The following is a 21,376-nucleotide window of genomic DNA, read 5'->3' as shown; positions in this document are numbered from 1 at the left end:
GTTTATACAGACCTCACTGCCCCAGCACTCAACTAAACAAATATTAGCAGTAGCTAAAAAGAGCACTTAAAATTCACAAGGGGAGGAGCACCTGGGTAGCTCAGTCAGTTAATCGTCCAGCTCTTGGTTTCAGCTCAGGTCATGATCTCACAGTTGTGAGACTGAGCTCCACATCAGACTCAGCAAGGAGCACAGAGCTTGCTTGGGATTCTCTCTCTCTTTCTCTCTCTCCCTCTCTCTCTCTCTGCCCCTTTCCCCGCTCTCTCTCTCTCTTTCTCTTTCTCTCTCTCTAAATAAATAAACTTTTTAAAAAAATTTAGAAGGGGAAAAGCCAGATCACTTGTCCAACTGAAGAAATGAGTTGTTTTTATTTTCAAGACTTCAAATGTACACATCTGGGATTACACAGTGATTGATGACACTACTTCTATACCTTTAATCATACATAATTATTAACAAATACCGAGACAAACCTTTTCTTAGTGGTATCCAATATAATTACTAAATTTTTTCAATCACCAGGAATAACATAGCTCAGAAAGTCTCCAAAAGAACCAAAAAAAGTTAATCTCAGGGCATGACTGTCAGGAAAAATCTAGTTCAGCTAGTTCCCATGGACACAAAGAGCTATACGAGACAGCATTAGTACTTTAATTATTAGCAGTTATTCTTCCCATCCCATTTCTAAGCACGATTCATTTTCTCTACCTTTGTGTTAGCAGCTACAAAGGGAGAATGTTAAAGTAACAGGTAAAGTAGAAAGCGCATAGGCTTTAGAACTTGCTAGCTGTGGGTTCAAATCCTGGATCCACCATTCACTAGTTATTTACCCTAAATAAGTCAAATGGCCTCTGAACCAATGCTCCATCATCTGTGTAACACTGCAGTCAGTATTAGTGGCACAGACTGGGCACTCTATAAATGATTTGGTAATGATTTCCAAGGAAATGCCTTCCTTGTTGTAAAAGCAGGACTAAGAATTAAGTGTTTATTTTTCAATACAATTTTCTGTTCACATATAAATGTGCATGTGTACATTTGTTTGCTTTCCTTGTGTTATTAAGAAACTGGTAAGTGACTAAATCTTTTTTGTTTTGTAAGTGGCCTACAGAAAAAATTAAACAATGTCCAGAAACTATGGGAGGAAAATCCCCACTTTAATATGAAGATGATAGGCCATTTAGGGAATGGTTTCCTTCATCCCACTACAAGTGGTACTTCAAAAGCCTCTCAAATAATTCAATTTGCATTTCAACTAGCAGTCTGTAGCATCTGTATGCACAAACCAAATCCCATCCTTCCTGTAAACATGGAGCTAACTTCAGTAGTTGGGTCAAACAGCAACAACCTCAGATTTGAGAAGAATAAACCACTGGGGAAACTTCTGAGAATGGACCACTACCCATAAAAACAACTCTGACAATGGAAGAACAACAGCAAAAAGTCACTTTGTATTGAAACTGAAAAACTATTTATGATAAATATATATTCGGCTATAATGGAACTATAAATACTAAATTACTAAAAAATCTTAGTTTTAAGGACTGAACATTCTTAAATTGTTGGCCTAACTCTGCGTCTTCTTCTAAAATAACTGTTTTAGCCATGGAATAAGAGAATCTAAAACAATTTGCATTCGTGTGAAAATACAGCAGCAGAGGAGAACAACAACATAATAAATCACAACCTATTTCTGAGAAGAAAAAAAAAACAATGTTTAAAAAAGCCCCGCTGTTAGGGCCAGGTAGAGTCCAAATTTATTTCTAGAATTCCAGTGTTGCATAACTGAAGTGTATTTCAATGGAGCTGAACATCAAGTTACATAATTACCAAATTACTGCATTCTATTTTGCTTTTTCAGCAAAGAACATGATGGGTCTGGCTGACGGCGACAGAAGAAAAGAATTTAAAGCAGCATATTTTGCTTATAGCAGAAAACAACTTTTATTTTAAAAGCATTTAGATGGAAGATCACAAATTTTCAATTTTTTGTCCCTAAACTAAGCAATATAAAATGGTCTTTAAAAACCTCAATTTCTGTTTGTCATTTTTTCAAGGTATTTTTAGTTGTTGCCATTGTTTATTTTAAAAAGCTCACTCAACAAATACTTAACATATGTTAAAAAGATCATTAGAAAAGACTTATCAAATTTATATGCTTCCTTCCCATGGAGAGTAGCACAAATATTGGACGTTCAGCTACATTTTACAGAAAATTTAATAATGGAAAATATATTCCAGGAAAATATCATCTGCACTTGTTGATTTAAATTTAAAGCATCAGAGAATTAGCTGAATATTAAAAAGTTGTTATCTAAAACTTACTGATGTATTAATAACCATAATGAGCGATATTCATTTTAGAGCAAATATGCATTCTCCTCTAAAACATGACTTCAACGGAAGAGCACAAATGCAATCATTAGAAGATTAAACTACTCCGGGAAGAGCTTAAACAAAGAATTATAATAAACTAAGTAGCATCTCCCATTGTCTTGTTCTCTGGGAAGGTTTACAAATTGGAAGTTATTTTACTTAAAGCATTTTTAAAAAGCAAATAAACGAGATCAGAGCTTCAGACTTTTTCTTGATGTATATTATGTGAAAATCTCAGATGACTAGGATGGTCTACAGAGGGGTATGGAACACAATGTCAATAAATGATACTATGATTATACACTGAAATAAACAAACCTAAAACAATGAAAGCTACCTAACAAAAACTACACTTAAAAGTTGTTCATTGTTGTTCACAGACTAAAACTGTAAGGGATGGTCATGATTACCGTGACTCAATGGGGTGGCACCATCCCTGGGCTTCTTTTCTTCTTCAGCTTGCTCCTAGAACACAGAAAATGTGGTTTAGACCATATTTTTGGATACATATTGGACACACCAGAAAGAACTCTTCTGTGTGCAGGAAGCCAAACCATGAAAAGCACTGTAAAGGCAGCAAAAATCCACGAGTAGCCAATGCCCTCAGCTGGGTGTGCGACCTCAGAGGGCACACCATGATCCATCTGGACATGGCAGGAATCCTCTATTACTGTCTTAATTCTTTTCTGGCTAAAGTATGAGAGAGAGTAAGGTTCAAAAACAGTTAATACAGAAGCTGATAAGGACGCCTCCCTACTGCCTGTGACACTGTGCCAGAGGCAGGCTGATGGAAGAGTCAAGTCCCACACCACAGCCAAGCCTCCTTCAGCCTACCGGCATCTATGACAGTTTATTAAGGCTCAGTCAAGGTAACGTTATCTAATTTTAGCCAAACTGACCTCCAGAGAAGAGACAAATGACTTCAAAGATTCCTTTGAAAAAACCCCAGACTGCATATGACAAACAATACAAGCGCCCAAAAAGACCACGGCAGAGCTTCTCTCCACCGAGCAAGCAATTCATCATTCTCACAGCAACTCTCGAAGAAAGGCTGACCACCTAACAAAGACTAAGGGAATAACTTCTTTTTGAAAGATACTCACAGTAACAAAGAGCGTTTGTTAGTGGGTACTCAGAAATGTGTTTCATTTACACAATTTTGTAGTCATAAACATTGAATGCCCCCCATTCAAACTCATAATTATACACTTAAAAATTGAGGAGCAGAGTTTCCCAATTTTAAAATCCTCCAAATGAAGGGTTTCAGTGGGCTCTGAACTCACTTTTGGAAATATAAATATGCAATACCTCTGATTAGTTCCCAAGAAAAACTGTCATCAGGGAAGATGAAAAGTCAGCAGCTGAAATACACAAAAACCTTCACATAACTGACGGGGGTGCTGAGAAATGAGTGTCATGATTAGCAGGTTTGGCTAACAATCGTTTCTTCAGATTAGGCCTGTTTACTCTTGGGACATGTCTTTTTAAGCTATGACAAGGGTGACTGACCACCCCAGTTTTCCCAGGACTGACATAGCCACAGCACTGAAGCCTGCATGTGGGGAAGCCCTAAGTTCTAGACAAACCAGGACACCCAGTGATCCCGGCTATGACAACCATTACAACCGATCCTAAAAAAACAGACTTCAGATAATGCCAACACAAAGCTTTGAATCAAGCTTTCAAAAAAGAATCATGCTTGCTAATATTTTAATGAGAGCAAACTTGTTTGTAACTGTTAAAATAAATAGCGTTGATTTCATTTTTCTATGACACTTTCTTAGTTTCTTTTTTGGTTTATGGCTTTGAGGTGCAAAATACAATTTGAGTAATAGTAAATCATACAATTCTCAAATAAACGAATAACCCACATGTATTGAGATATGTGATTAATGTTTCTTTATTGATGGGTAAGCACACCAGGCTGCCACTTGCTGATACAGCCAGATACAATTGATTGTGAAAGCTTGGTATCTTTCTATACATATAATTTGTTTTTTAAGTTCATATGGCTTAAGGTAAAAATATACAGAGAAACAAATAGAGTGAAAACTTTCCCACCTATCCTCCCCACTCTGGCCAACTCATTAACACCTCCACCTGGAAATCACAGTTACTAGAGTCTAATATGTCTTTGTAAAGTTTTCTTTATAAAAACACAAAGAAACATGAATATATGTTCTTATTGTCTTGCTTTTATGCACAAAGGTCGCACATCATAATACAGTTTTTCCCCTCTCTTTTCATTTAACAAAATACCTCAGAGATCTTTATCAGATTATGAAGAGCATTCTCGTTTGTTCTTCACAGCCGCACAGCATTACACTGAATGGATATTTCATGATTTACTTAACTGGTTCCATATTTATGGATATTTGGGCTATTTCCAATCTTTTTTTCCCCCAGTCATATAATGCTACAGTGAAAAACCAGCACGTATGTCATTTTGCATATGTGCAAGGGTATCTATGGAATGACTTCTCAGGAGTGAAACTGCCAGTCAAGAGACTCGTGCTTTCCTGCCGCCAATCCCCACATGAGCTTTCCCACTCAACAGTCTCACAAGCCTTGGATCAGTGCCTGCTTTCCCACAGCCTTGTCACCAGGGTGTGTTATCAAATTTTTGGATTGTTGCCAAGACGGCGAGTGACAAACATCTCACTACAGTTAAATGTGCGTTTGTTACATTATGAAGAAACTGAAGATCACTTTGTATATTTAAAGCCACTTGTATTTCCTTCTCTGTGAAATATCTTTTTACATCCTTAGTCCGTTTTCTGTTGGAATGATTGCTCATCTTTGGGTCTTGATAAATGAGGAAGATTAGTCCTTTGTCTACATTATGAGATGCATTATTCTTTTTCCCCAGTTTGTCATTTGTCTTTTTCATTTTTCTTACGGTATTTTTTAATATGTAGGGATTTTTGTTGTTTAAGAAATGAAATTACAAACTTTTCTTTCGTGGCTTCTCAATTTGAATAATCATTAGAAAATCCTTCTCCACTCCCAAATTATAAAAACCTTCTACTTTGCTTATGTCTATTACATTTACGGTTTATTTTTTCACATCTGAATCTTTGATAAATCTGAATCTGAGCCAGGATATAGTGTGAAGTAAACATCCACTATTTTCGCCCAAGTGGCCCTTCACCTCTCCCAACATGTATGGACAATATACTGAACTCCCATGTGCATTTGCTCCTACTTCTGGCATGTCTCTTCTGTTTCTTTGTTTATCTGTCTTTTCAGTTAGCAGTACCACACTGTTTTAATTATGACAGCCTTGTGTTTTAATATGATTCCTAGACTGTTTAGCGTTTACCCACAATAAGCAAGTTCCCTTCTGTTCAAGTTTTAGAGTCAGGCATCTGAGGGTTCATCCCCAATCCACCTTACCAGTGGTATGACGCTGACCAAGTGACCTAATTTCTGTGAGCCTCAGTTTTCTAATCTGTGATCTGGAGATCATCTTAACTTCTTTACTGAATTGCTCCAAGGAATAGAGATCCACAGGTAAAACCTGACTGCAGCCTGTAACACATGGCAGACTCTCCATGGTAGCTGTCACAGTTATTCTGCCAGATTTCAAGCTGCAGACTTGAAATGGATCCAGACTTAATAAAAATTAAGTTAGCCTTCCTATTTGTGTTTACTGACTGAAGAAAGATATCTCAAATGAACAGAATCTCTGATGAAAGAAGAATTCTGAGAGAGAGTAGAGAAGAATCTTAAACCACTAACTGAATTAATTACCTATTTAACAAATTTATTGAGCTATCCTTATATGGCAGGAAATGCATTGGGTTTTAAGGAGCAAATGAAACACAACACCCAGTGTTTGTTCACTGACAACCCATCATCTGATAGGTGTTTACTACTGAATGGCTGACTGAGGAAAGAATGAAGCCTCACATTTACTCTTCTGTCCCCCCAGCTCCTTATGACATACATTCTTACCCCCACTGCGACAACCCTGCAGCTGCCCGTTCTCCATGCACCACTCTGGCCTCACCTCTGCCTTCCTGCCTTCATGCCTCTCATGTGCAAGCATCCCCACTGCTCTCCGGACTTTCTATCCTGCCCACCCCCCGTTCTGTTCGCTCTGACACCTGCCAACCTACTCTCAGTCTCACAGACAAGATGACCAATGGATCCACATCTCCCTCCACCATGTTTCAAACCTGCAGATCCAAAGTCCCACTACACAGCTTCATCTGGATGCCTTACAAGCTTTTGAAACTCAGTAATTACCAAAGGGAATTCATCATTACACTCTGAACCTCTTCTTATCCCCTGCCCAAAGTTTCCCAAACTCACTCTGCACTTTGTTTCACCCACACCCCCTCCTCCACCAGCTACTCTCCTTGCGGATTCTCAGATGACCCTAATGAGCAATGTCCTTGTAGAATCCCCTCCCCTGAGCGGGGGTGAAATTTGTTACTTACTTCTAGACCAAAGAATATGCCAAGGTGATGGGACAGTCAGTTTCTCAACTGCATTACAATATATGACTCCACACTAGCTGACTAAAGCAGGAGGATCTCCGGCCTTGAAATAGCAGGCTGCCATGCAGTGAGAGGACCCCATGACAAGGAACTGTGCAGGGCCTCTTGGAGCTAAGACTGGATCTTGCTTGAGAGCCAATGAGAAAACAGGACCCACATTCCTACAACCACAAAGAACAGAATTCTGTTGACAACCATATGAGCTTGGAAGAGGCCATTGAGCTCCAAAAAGATCTCAGCCAGACCAACACTTTGATTTTACCCTCTGATACCCCAAGCAGAAAATTCATTTAACTCATGCCTAGAAGACTGACCTATGGAAAGTGTGAGGTAATAATAAATGGTTGTTTTAAGCCACAAAGTTGATGGCAATTTGTTAAGCAGCAATAGAAAACTAATACATGCCTATTTATCCCTTAGAAGTTAACACAAGGAGGTCTCTTTGCTCTTACTTCCTCCTCCCCTCTCTGCCCATGTTAAACTGGGTAACCTACTGAATCCTGGAAATTCCCTGTACAAATCTCTATTATTGGGCCTATCATCTCTTATTGGACTCACCTGCTTTGAGGAACTTACTGAAGGCACAGTCTCAACCATCTTTCATCCCCAAAAGGTAACTTGGCACCTAGTCTTGCTCAACAAATATTTGCTGAATGAAGGCATGAATGCAAGTACTTTTCTACCTGGTAGATTTCACATCCAAAGTTATCACACAATTAATAAAGTAGCATCCTGATAAAACATACTATAACCTAGAGCTTCTCAAAATTTAACATGCATATGAATCACCTGGGTATTTTGTTAAAATGCAGATCTTGACTCTATAGGTCTGGAATAGGGCCTGAGATTACCAGTGTCCAACAAGCCCCAGCTGATGACACTTCTGAAGGTCTGTGGACCACAGCATGAGCTGTACAGCCACCATCTTCCAGGCAAAGGGTGAGAGTAGAGAAGCCATCCTATCTACCTCTGTTCTACTGCATGTGAAATGATGAACTGAATCGGTCTAATTTTCTATGGCAATTCTTTACCCCAATTTCATCCCTTTTTACCCACTCAATACACAGGAAATTTACATAATTTGAAACAACACCAGTCTCTTCTCATAAAGGTTTTACTGCAAAAACTGAAATGGTAACAAGAAATAGTATTCAAGAGTTGATTATGTGAGCACAACAGCTACTGAAGCATTTTTATAATCACTGTATCATTCAAATATAAAAAGAAATATATAATATGCTGTCTGTCACTCCGTTAGTGGATTAGGATGTTTGGTTCACACTTCTTTATTTGCTATTGAAATTCTGCCTAGATAGAAGAAACATATCCCTCCCAAAAATAACATTACCTCTCACTTCAGAGTTTAATTATCCAAACTCCTTATGTACATATGTTTTTTTTTTTTTGGATGGATCAGGTTATAGATATGTAGACATATATATGAAAGGTCACCATTTTGTATTTAAGAATAAATTTATATTTCTCTTAAGATACACCGACCTCATTTTTTTGGAAAAATTTGCAAATTACAGAGGATTTAATATCTTAAAATAGATCAGAAAAATGCTGAATTTGGTGTCAGGTGACCCAAGGTCAAGTTCCAATCCCACCCACAAAGAGGTATGTAACCATGAACAAATGACATATGTTATCTTCACCTACTTTTTCTTGTCTATAAGAAAAGGGATTGGACCAAATATTCTCCTACAACAGGAACTCCTGCAAGTTTTAACATTCTGTGCTTCTGTCTGAGCTAACTAATTATTTCATTAAGGTAATAAATCCACACTGCTATTAATGACTAGAGAGTTATTTTTTTTCAAAAGAAAGGAAAAATGAGCACTTTTCCTTATCTTCCCAGACAGAACACTTAAGGAAATCAGTATGAGTTGAGAAAAATAAAACCATTACTGTGATTTCTCAGGTTTCAAACTTTACTCTTGAAAACTGAAAATAAAGCTTCAGGAAAAAAAAAAGTGCTCTGAAAAAGGGAAGAGAGTGGTTTAAGGAACATAAAATAAGTCTTGCTATGGTGCATTTCCATTCACCAATTTAAAATCCATCATTTTGGAAGAGAGGATGATGAGGTGAGATAATAACCAAAAGGCTTCATGTTCTGCTGCCTCCTGATGGACCCGGGTGCATCATATACTTCTACTACAAGTTACAGTGACTTTTCTAATTAATAAGTGTCGACATTTCCCTGTCTATGAATTCCAATCAAGGAAGCAAAACAAAAGATTTTCACCTACTGATATGTGGTTTGCAATTTCAAGTCTTTGCCCTGGAACTTCCAGATACTGCCCCTTCCTTTCTTTCACCCTCAGACCAGTCCCTGGAGCACTGGAGGATTTTCCGGCAACCACTATTCCTCTCCCATAAGAATACAGGATGACACCTATTGGTTTCATGGACAGTGGAAAACACTGAAATCCCCTTCGATGACTCCAGTAACAAACTACCATTTGAATTTCACTTGCTGTCTCAAGTCTACTTTTCAAATTCTCTTTTTCTCTGATTCAATGTGGGTGACAAATTGAAGACAAATGAAATTAACCTTTCAGATAAAATAAAAAAACAGAAAAGGATTATTTTTCGTTGCTCTACTGCAATTCAGATGGAGACAGAGAGAAGGAAATGATCTCATTTTATTCAAATATTCAATATTCATTGTGAGCAAAAACTATTTTTCAATGGCAGTCATCTCTGGATCTGTTAGCATCACTCTACCTGAATAAAAACAAAATCCCATGTTAGAGGCCTAGATTCCGAGGAGGAAGGCTGTGATATAATTGTTACAAATGGTATGTGCCCTGTTCAGGGCCAGCTAGGAGCGGGGGGGGGGGGGGGGGGGGCGCGGAAATCCCAGGCATATTTAAAACAGTATCTGCTAAGATGTCTATAAAAAATCAAAGAGAAAAAATCTAAAATAGCTCTATAAATATCTCCTCTCTATGGTTCCCCCATACATATTTTTTGAGGTGGTGGAGGGGCACAGGGAGAGGGAGAGGAAATCTTAAGCAGGCTCCATGCCCAGTGCAGAGCCCGACATGGGGCTCGATCTCACAACTGTGAGATGGTGACCTGAGCAGAAATCAAGAGTCAGACGCTTAACCGACTGAGCCACCCAGGAGCCCCTAGTTCCCCCATATATAAATGCATTCTATTGGCTGATGCAAACTAGTATATCAGTCATGTGTAGGGCAACAAAATGATAAAAAATTAAGTACTACTAAAGGTTAAGAAACGAATGTAACCTTACCCTAAACATTTTCTCACTAATTAAGGATATTACAAAATAATTTCATTACATTATGCCCAAGTAAAAGCCAACCACAGCTCCCTCCTGCCAATACATATATCAAGTTCAGCAGATACAATATCAAGTACAACTTCTTCTGCTCTATCTTCAAGACTCTCTAAGCTTAACCACTCACGTCCATCCTAGTCATCTTGCTATTTCATTATGTACCAAATCTTAGACTCACTGAAATGGAAAGACCCTTAAGATCTTTTAATCTAAGACTCTGGTTCTATAAATAAAAAAGCTGAGGCTCAGCCTGGCGAAGGACTTATCCTTGGTCATAGAGCTAATAATTATCATCAGAGCCAAAAACTGAAATCCAAATATTCTGACCCCCAGCCCAACACTCATTCTGCAAAACTGCCAACAGCAACATCTGCTCAATGAGACAAGTAATTATAATCTTGTCATTTATCACATATGTCATATTTGCTTCCAACCCCATACCTTTACTCATGCTGCTTCCTTGGCCCAGACAATCCCTCCTCTGACCTTTCAACTTCCTTATCTCTCAAGGTTAGTTGCCTAGATAGCACCCAGATGTTAAAACACAAATAAGTTATACTCTCGCATATTGCATCTTACCAAATTGGATTTTTTTTTACCAGGTTGGACGTAAGAACCATTTGTTACAATAGCATTAAATATGCATTAAATTTTATTTGTTAAATAAATTAAATAAAGCATTAAATATGGACATCTTAGGTACTCCTCACCCTTCAAAGTCTATACATGAGCCCCTAATGATTCTACCTGGCCCTGAAGGTTGAATGTACCTACAAACACTAATGTGTATAAGCAGTTAGTTGTCTCACATTACCCCCTATAAGTTCTTTTCTCTCTAATAATAATAAATTTATTTTTCATATTTATTCAGATCCTTTAGAGAACAAATAATGTCTCATATTTCTATTTCTCAAACTTCCTACTTCAATAATCAGATATAGATTCATAGATTTTAAAAGGTTCAGAAGAAAAGAAAGAATGGGAACCAGTATTTATTCAGTATTTTATATACACAATTATTTTATTCTGATATACTCAAATAAAATTTCCTTTTTTATTTGGTAAACTTGCATTTTTACGTAGGAAATTTGAAATTTTACAGCTTATATATGGTTTGGGGTTTCATGCACACCAAATGCACACCAAACATCTATGAAATCTCCTTGAAAAAAAAAGGCTTAGTTTCCCCAATTATCGTGTGCCTACACTTTGCCAGTCAATTCTAATGGTGGTTGAGTGGAAAAGACTAACAAATAGCACTGAAAAGGGCTATTGTCTTTGTGTTATATATATGGAAAAGCATGACATGTTAGGGAATCTAACAGGGGCAGGGAAACTCCTCTCTCCAAATCTGCGGCAGCACTATGGGGCATGGTAAACAAAGCTCATTCACGTGACGGATTTCAGTAAACAAACGCATAAGACATGCAATAAAACCTAAGTGAAAGAAGCACTCTTGCAGATGCTGTTAGACAGAGTATACACTGGGGTGACTGCTCTGGAAGATGACATAAAAGGCTTATCAAGATTTTACATGAACATAGCCTTTAGTATGACACGTCTACTAGTAAGATTTGATCTTTGAATCAACTGTAAAAGTATATCAAAATATATGAATGCAAACCTTTGGTTTTAATACAGAATTATAACAACAAAAACTAAAAATCATCTACATGTTTGGAGTAGAGTACTGCTTCAATAAATTATGGTACATTCACAGTATGGAATATTAAGCACCACTGAAAACAATGGAAATATCTGCATCTCTAAGACACGTGTTTAACTGCAAGAAAAAGCAAGATACAGAACAAGAAATAAAGTATGAGCACATTTGGGTACATGTATGCATTCATGCCTGTATTATGTATGTATGTATGTATAAAGGGTTTGGGTTTTGTAGGTTCCTTTTTTTTTTTTTTTTGCTTTGATTCCTATATAGATTCACAAGAAAATGGAAAATGTAAACAGTGATCGTACCTTTAAAAAAAGATTTGGGAGTTAGCATGTGTGTGAGTGGGTATGATAGAGAATTTACTTCTTATTTTCATACTATTTATATTATTTTTTTAACTATGTGCCTATTCATAGAAAAATGTAAATAAATGCTTTTAAAATTCTACAAATACATAAAATAAATACTAGTATACGAAGACTCATTGACAGATATTATTATCAGCCTCTGGAAATTATAAGACACTGAAGATATAAAATTACTACCTCAAAAGCAGATGTTTAGAAAGTACCCAACTGTTCATTAGTTTTATCTTTAATGTGTTTAATCTATCAATGCTATTTTGCTTAATTAACTGGAAATTTGACTTGTAAACTCATAAAGGTAACAGAGAAAGTAAAGAATATTATTGATATTTCAAGCAAATTCCAAACATAATTTAAGTAGTTTAACTCAAACATAACTGAACCCCTTCCTCTACATAGTGAATGCAGCCACAGATGTAAATCAGCTTACTGTATTAAACTATTAAATTTAACTAATTACACTGGACATTGTAATTGGAAATGAGCCCCTAGCTGTCAGTATAATGTGGAATTCATCCTAAATGCATGTCTTTTCTATTATCCTGTGTGAATATTCTCTTTTTTAATGTTTTTATTTATTTATTTTGAGAGAGAGTGATAGAGAATGAGTGGGGGAGGGGCAGAGAGAGAGGGTGACAGAGAATCCCTCTAGCATAAGAGCCTGACATGGGACTTGAACCCATGAACCATGAGATTATGACCTGAGCCAAAATCAAGAGCCAAACGCTCAACCAACTGAGCTACCCAGGTACCCCATGAACACCCTTTAAAATAATTATATGTTCCAAACACTTCAAAACTCAAATTGGTAATACAGTCCTTTGAAATGTCATTATCTACTATTGATCAAAGAAGTCCATTTGACTGAGGTAGCCATTAAACACTAGGAACATCATTTAACAGATATTTTTGGAAATCCAGGCATGTAAGGTGCCACACTCAAACAGCACCTATGTAAGTGTTGAGCACTTCTGGGGTTCAAAAATGGGAAAATCCCCATATGGAATGGAAATAATGGTAAAATCACTGGCATCAAGATAGGCCTTAAGAGAAAACTGGAATTTGTGCCAATACAGAAAAGACAGAAGGTTGAATATTCATGTTGTAGGGCAAGATAACAGAAGTTCTGAGAAGGGACAGTAATAATTTTAGCACCTTAAAAGGAAATGATACTGAGAAAAGGTAGCAAATATGTTTGGATAGGAGAGGTGGTCTCAAATACTAAACTAAAAAATAAAAGAAATATTCAGCAGCCAATACTGATTAACTATAGGACTATTGGTACAGGTAGGATAGGCCTAGCTATTTCCTTAGGACAATGGTTCTCAATCATGAGTGTGTACCACAATCACCAGGAGGCCCTGTGAAATAGACTGCTCAGCCTCACTTCAGGGTATCTGATCCAGTAGGTCTGTAGTAAAGACCAAGAATTTTCATTTCTAACAAACCCTCAGGTTTGTTGATGCTGATGCTGTTGTTCTGGAGACCAGAGCTGAAGAACCACTATCCAAGAACAACTGAGAGCACATCAAATACCTTGTCTCTTCAGAGGGCATGACACAAAACACCAGAAATGCTGAGAAAAATGGCATCCTCACATAACTTGAGATAGGTTCAGGCCTTCCTAAGTCTGATCCAAGCAACCCTCACACTCAACTCTCATGGAACTGATCTATGAAATGCAACCAATGTGGACTTCTGGGGGAATGGTCCTTGGTCCCACGTTAACCACCCCACCTCCCAGTGAGTCTGACCAAAGGAAACAGTTCTGTAACTAGACACAGACCTACACTTATCATCTTAAAACCAACCATGAACAAGATCATAAGACTTGATATGTCTTATTTAATTCCCAGAGTTCAATAAACTGTACCTATTTGACAAAGATTGTGTGACACCATGTCACTTCACCAACTGCAGTGTGAAAATGCATAACAACCCACATTAAGACCCCAAAACCAATACATGATGAAAGCCCATGAAAGGATCACTAATGAGAATGTTTTAATAGCCCACTATCCCCAAAACAGTCATTATGGAGGTTGCCTGGTCACTTCTTTCCCCTTGAAATTTGTAGGAATACAAACAGTTGCCATAGGGAAAGAGCACAGAATGCATATTAAGAAGCAAGATGCATTATTAAACCCTCTGGCTGTCAAGATGTCACTGTGAGGTATTTTTTAGATGTGATAAACATTCAAATAGAGGAAGTTAAGATGGTGAAGAAGTAGGGGGACTGGGATTTCCCTTGTCCCTCAAATACTGCTGTATTGAGGTCATAACACTTGAAATACTCAGGAATACAGTCTTCAGAGTGACAGAAAAATCTCCACAGGTGGACAGAGACAGCTTGGCGGGACAGAAGTGCATGTCTGTGAATTGGGGGAGATAAAATAGCATAGGCACAGAGGGGAGGGAACCCCTTAAGTGGAGGGACAAAAGGGAGAGAAAGAGAGGCTGTCGAAGTGTGGTATTGTGTTACGACAAGAGAGAAACCTCTATGGACCATGGACTGGAGAATGAGAAATACAGAAAATATCAGTTTCTACTTTGCAAACAGCCTTAGGAGCTGAAGACCAGAGTTTTCAGGGTTGTGTGACTTTCTCCAGACCAAACCCCCTATGGTGCGCATGCACCTGAGGGGTGGGAGCCAGCCCCGGGACACTGGGAGAGAACGCTCCCCTCCCTGGAGTACTGTACAAATAGGTTTTATTGCCACCCACCCCAAGGACAAAAGACCCTGCAGGCACCAGCCAGAGGCCCTTTGTCAGCAGGGAGGAGTGGCACTACCCCAGAACCAGGCCCAGGTGGAGGAGGGATCCTTTCGCACATGTAGTTTTGAATCCCAGCCCAGGGTCAGGGAGGCACGGGACACTATGGAGCAGGACAAGCCAACTGCCCACCCCTACTCTGTGAATGTTGCCTGAACAGAGTGATTTGAGACACCTGGTCTGGTCTGGGGAGGAAAGATTCGGGTGTCACCATTTTTCTCCCCATCACCCACATGGCAGGGCTTCAGGGAACAGGACAGCGGCCCCCAGTGGAGGTGGACCCGCTTACACCAAACCCTGCCACTCTGTGTCTGGTTACTGCTTATCTACTGGAGCAGGACAAACACTGAGTGAACCAGATGGCCTCTCCTCCAGACCAGCACAGTCCCAGAAACAAACAGACAACTGTCCTGCAGTTTTGTATGTTAGTCTGGTATTTTTTTTTCTCTCTTTGCTTTCCTTCTCTTTTCCCTTCTAAACCCTTTGGAATCAGGCTCATAGTTTCTGATTTTATTTTTGGCTAATTCTTATCCTATCTATATCTATATCTATATCCCTTTTTTTCTTTCTTTCTTTCTCTGTTATGTTGTTTGTTTGTTTAATCAGGTATTTTTACTCAATATTTCTTTGATTGTCTGCCTGGTCTTTTTGCCCCTTAATTTTTCTCTTTGTATGGAGTTAGGTCGCCTGCCCTTTCCTTTTTTCCAGGCTTACTTCAAAGAACAAATCAAAGCATACCGGGAAGAAGGTCCGAACAATCCACCACTACAAGCAGTGGGATAGAGCAGCCAAATATGCAACAACAGAGTACATGCAAAACACTCCAAAAACACTTTATGAAGTGTCAGGCCCTAGACAATGTATGACCCCTTTTTAATATGGTGGTATCACAGGTTCAGGACACATAACAAGCTATTAAAACATGTAAAAGACAGAACCCTAACCAAAATGATGAAATGGAGGAATTCTCCTCAATGAAAATTCCAGGAAGAAATGACAGCCAGAGAATTGCTCAAAACAGATCCAAACAATATATCTGAACAACAATTTAGAATAACAGTCATAAGACTAATAGCTGGGCTTGAAAAAAAAAAAGTATAGGAGACAGCAGAGAATCTACTGCTGTAGAGATTAAAGACCTAAGAAATAGTCACAAAGAATTACGAAATGTTGTAAATGAGATGCAAAAAAACTAGCAGCAGTGACAACCAGGATGGAAGAAGCAGAGGAGCAAATAGGTGTAGTAGAAGATAAAATTATGGAAATGATGCAGATGAGAAAAAGAAGGAAAGGAAATTACTAGATCACGAGGGGAGAATTAGAGACCTAAGTGATTCAATGAAATGAAATAATAGCCATATCATAGGAGTTCCAAGTTAGAAAGACTGAGAGAAAGGGGCAGAAGGTTTATTTGAACAAATTATAGCTAAAAACTTCCCTAATTTGGAGAAGGAAACAGATATCCAAGTCCAAGAGGCACAGAGAACTCCCTTCAAAAACAACAAAAACAGGTCAACACCATGACATGATAGTGAAACTGGTAAAAATACAAAGATAAAAAGAGAATTCTGAAAGCAGTTAGGGACAAACAGGCCTGCACCTACAAGGGTAGACATAAGGGTTGTAGCAGATCTGTCCACAAGCCAGAAGGGAGTTGCAGGAAATATTTAATGTTCTGAAACAGGAAACATATGCAGCCAAGAATCCTTTATCCAGCAAAGCTGTCACTAAGAACAGGAGAGATAAAGGCTTTCCCAGACAAACAAAACTAAAGGAATTCATGACAAATAGACCAGCCATGCAGGGAACCCTAAAGGGGATTCTGTGAGTGGAAAGCAGCAAAGACTACAAAGGACCAGAGACATCACCACAAGCACAAAACCTACAGATAACACAATGCCACTAAATCCGTATCTTTCAATAATTACTCTGAATGTAAATAGACTAAATGCACCAATCAAAAAACACAGGGTATCAGAATTGATAAAAAAAATAAGATCCATCTATATGTTGCCTACAAGAGACTCATTTTAGACCTGAGGACGTCTGCAGATTAAAAGTGTAAGGATGGAGATCTATCATGCTACTGGATGTCAAAAGAGAGCTGAAGCAGCCATACTTATATTAGACAAACTAGATTTTAAAACAAACACTGAAACAAGAGATGAATAAGGTCATCATAATTAAGGGGTCTATACATCAATAAGAGATAACAATTGTAAATGTTTATGCCCCCAATGTGAAGAACCCAAATATGTAAATCAATTAATCCCAAACACAAATGTATAGATAATACTGTGATTATACGAGACTTGAATACTCCACTTAAAGCAATGGACAGATCATCTAGGCAGAAAACCAATAAGGAAACAACAGCTCTGAATGACACATTGGACCAGATGGACATAACAGATATATTCAAAACTTTTCATCCAAAAGCAGCAGAATACACATTCTTCCCAAGTGCACATGGAACATTCTCCAAAATAGATCATATACTGGGTCACAAAAGAGCCCCCAGAAATACAAAAGGATTGAAATCATACCATGTATATTTTGATATTGCAAAACTTGAACTAACCACAAGAAAAAATTTGGAAAGCACACAAATAAATGGAGGTTAAAGAACATTCTACAAAAGAATGAATGAGTAAACTTAGGAAATTAAAGAAGAAATTTTAAAAATATATGGAAGCAACTGAAAAATGAAGACATGACAGTCCAAACCCTTTGGGATACAGCAAAGGCAGTCCTAAGAGGAAAATACATTGTAATTCAGGCCTATCTCAAGAAGTAAGAAAGGTCCCAAATACATAACCTAACTTCACACCTAAAGTAACTACAAAGGCAGCAGCAAAGAAAGCCCAAAGGCAGCAGGTGATGAGAAATAATAAATATTAGAGCAGAAATAAACAATATAGAATACAAAAAAAACTAGTATAAAAGATCAATGAATCTAAGAGCTGGTCTTTTGAAAGAAAAAACAAGTCTGGCCAGACTTCCCAAAAAGAAAAGACAGAGGACCCAAATAGATAAAATCATGAATGAAAGAGGAGAGATCACAACCAACACCACATAAATACAAACAATTATTAGAGAATACTATGGAAAAGCATATGCCACCAAATTGGACAATCTGGAATAATGGAAACACCCACATACTACCAAAACTCAAAAGGGAGGAAATAGAAACTTTGAACAAACCCATAGCAAATGAAGAAACTGAATCAGTTATCACAAATCTTCCAACAGGGGCACCTAAGTGGTTCAGTCTGTTAAGCATCCAACTTTGGCTTAGGTCATGATCTCACAGTATATGGGTTCAAACCCCACAAAGGGCTCTGTGCTGACAGTGCAGAGCATGGAGCCTTCTATGAGTTCTGTGTCTCTCTCTCTCTCTCTGCCTTGCCCCCACTCACGCTGTCTCTTTCTTTCAAAAATAAATAAATATTTTTACAAAATCAAATGTTAAAGAAAATTTTTTTTAAAATCTCCCAACAAAAGTCCTGGGTCAGATGGCTTCCCAGGGGAATTCTACCAGACATTTAAAGCAGGGTTAATACTTATTATTCTCAATCTGTTCCAAAAAACAGAAATTGATGGAAATCTTCCAGACTCATTCTATGAAGCCAGCACTACCTTGACTTCCAAACCAGACAGTGATCCCAATACAAAGGAGAATTACAGGCCAATATCCCTGATGAACATGCATGCAAAAACTCTCAACAAGATACTAGCAAACCGAATTTAACAGTATATTAAAAGAATTATTCACCGTGATCAAGTGAGATCCATTCCTGGGCTGCAGGGCTGGTTCAATATTTGCAAATCAATCAATGTGATACATCACATTAACAGAAGAAAGGATAAGAACCATATGATCCTGTCAATAGACACAGAAAAAGCATTTGACAAAATATAGCATCCTTCCTTAATAAAAATCCTCAAGAAAGCCCTGAAAGAAGGAATATACTTAAACACATTAAAGCCGTATATGAAAAGCCTACAGCTAATATCATCCTCAATGGGGAAAAACTGAGAGCTTTCCCCTGAGATTAGGAACACAACAGGGATGTCCACTCTCACCACTGTTGTTTAACATAGTGTTGGAAGCCCTAGCCTCAGCAATCAGACAACAAAAAGAAATAAAAGGCATCCAAATTGGCAAAAAAGTCAAACTTTCACTTTCCACAGATGACATGATACTCTACATGGAAAACCCAAAGACTCCACCAAAATACTGCTACAAATGATATATGAATTCAGCAGAGTTGCAGGATATAAAATCAATGAACAGAAATCAGTTGCATTTCTATACACTAATAATGAAGCAACAGAAAGAAATATCAAGGAATCAATTCCATCTACAATTGTATCAAGAACTATAAAATAAATACCTATGAATAAACCCAAACAAAGAGATAAAAGATCTGTACACTAAAAACTATAGAATGCTTATGAAAGAAACTGAAGAAGACACAAAATAATGGAAACACATTCCATGCTCATGGATTAGAAGAACAAATATTGTTAAAATATCAATACTACTCAAAGCAATCTACATATTCAATGCAATCCCAATCAAAATAGCACCAGCATTCTTCACAGAGCTAGAAGAAACAATCCTAAAATTTGTATGGAACCACAGAAGACCCCAAAGAGACAAAGTAATGTTGAAAAAGAAAAACAAAGTTGGAGGCATCACAATCCTGGACTTTATCCTGAATTACAAACATGTAATCATCAAGACAGTATGGTACTGGCACAAAAACAGACACACAGACCAATGGAATAGAACAGAGAACCCAGAAATGGACCCACAAATATATAGCCAACTAATCTTTGCCAAAGCAAGAAAGAGTATCCAATGGAAAAAACACAATCTCTTTAGCAAATGGTGCTGGGAAACTGGACAGCAACATGCAGAAAAATGAAACTGGACCACTTTCTTATACCTTACACAAAAATAAATTTGAAATGGATGAACGACCTAAATGTGAGACAGGATACCATCAAAATCCTACAGGAGAAAACAGGCAGCAACCTCTTTGACCTTGGCCGCATCAACTTCTTATTTGACATGTCTCCGAAGGCAAGAAAAATAAAAGCAAAAATGAACTATTGGGACCTCATCAAGATAAAAAGCTTCTGCACAGCAAAGGAAACAATCAACAAAACTAAAAGGCAACTGACAGAATAAGAGATGTTTGCAAATGCCATATCAGGTAAAGGGTTAGTATCAAAACTCTATAAAGAATTTACCAAACTCAGGGGTGCCTGGGTGGCTCAGCCGGTTAAGCGGCTGACTTCGGCTCAGGTCATGATCTTGCGGTCCGTGAGTTCGAGCCCCACGTTGGGCTCTGTGCTGACAGCTCAGAGCCTGGAGCCTGTTTCAGATTCTGTGTCTCCCTCTCTCTGACCCTCCCCCGTTCATGCTTTGTCTCTCTCTGTCTCAAAAATAAACGTTAAAAAAAAATTAAAAAAAAAAAAAAAAAAGAATTTACCAAACTCAACACCCGAAAAAAAAAAAAAAATCCAGTGGGCAGAAGGCATGAATAGACAGTTTTTCTCTCTTTTTTTTTTTAATGTTTCTTTTTGAGAGAGAGACAGATCATGAGTAGGGGGGGAGCAGAGAGAGAGGAAGACAGAATTCGAAGCAGGCTCCAGGCTCTGAGTTGTCAGCATGGAGCCTGAAGCAGGGCTCGAACTTACAAACTGCAAGATCATGACCTGAGCCAAAGTCAGACGCTTAACTGACTGAGCCACCCAGGTGCCCCAACACTTTTCCAAAGAAGACATCCAGATGACAAACAGACACGAAAAGATGTTCAACATCGCTCATCATCAAGGAAATACAAATCAAAACCACACTGAGACACCACCTCACACCGGTCAGAGCGGCTAACCTTAACAACTCGGGAAACAACAAATGTTGGTGAGGATGTGGAGAAAGGGGAAACTTCTTGCAGTGTTTCGTGGGAATGCAAACTGATGCAGCCACTCTAGAAAACAGTGTGGAGATTCCTCAAAAAATTAAAAATAGAATGACCCTATGACCCAGCAATTTCAGTACTAGGAATTTGTCCAAAGGATACAGGAGTGCTGATTCGAAGGGGCACATACACCCCAATGCTTATAGCAGCACTATCAACAATAGCCAAATTATGGAAAGTGCCCAAATGTCCACCATGATGGATGGATAAAGAAGATGTATACACACACACACACACATACATACATACATACATACATACGTACATACAAAATGGAATACTACCCAGCAATGAAAAGAATGAAATCTTGCCATTTTCAGCAACATGGATGGAACTGAGGGGTATTATGACAAGCGAAATAAGTCAGTCAGAGAAGACAGATAT

The 21,376-nt window shown here is 38.1% G+C and overlaps 1 protein-coding gene across 3 annotated transcripts in view; it reads right to left on the bottom strand.

The window, feature by feature from the left end:
• The window catches only part of L3MBTL4 (L3MBTL histone methyl-lysine binding protein 4), a 446,682-nt gene that overhangs the window by 338,563 nt on the left and 86,743 nt on the right, over positions 1–21,376 (bottom strand). For all 3 annotated transcript variants that reach the window (XM_045458489.1, XM_045458490.1, XM_045458491.1), the window contains exon 4: positions 2,787–2,841. In XM_045458489.1, the coding sequence (XP_045314445.1) occupies positions 2,787–2,841 (55 nt within the window). The remainder of the gene's footprint in view (positions 1–2,786; positions 2,842–21,376) is intronic.

This window comes from Leopardus geoffroyi, chromosome D3 (assembly GCF_018350155.1).
Source record: "Leopardus geoffroyi isolate Oge1 chromosome D3, O.geoffroyi_Oge1_pat1.0, whole genome shotgun sequence".
NCBI lineage: Eukaryota > Metazoa > Chordata > Mammalia > Carnivora > Felidae > Leopardus > Leopardus geoffroyi.
Note: the sequence above shows the minus strand (reverse complement) of the source record. Positions and strands in the feature narration are given on the sequence as shown.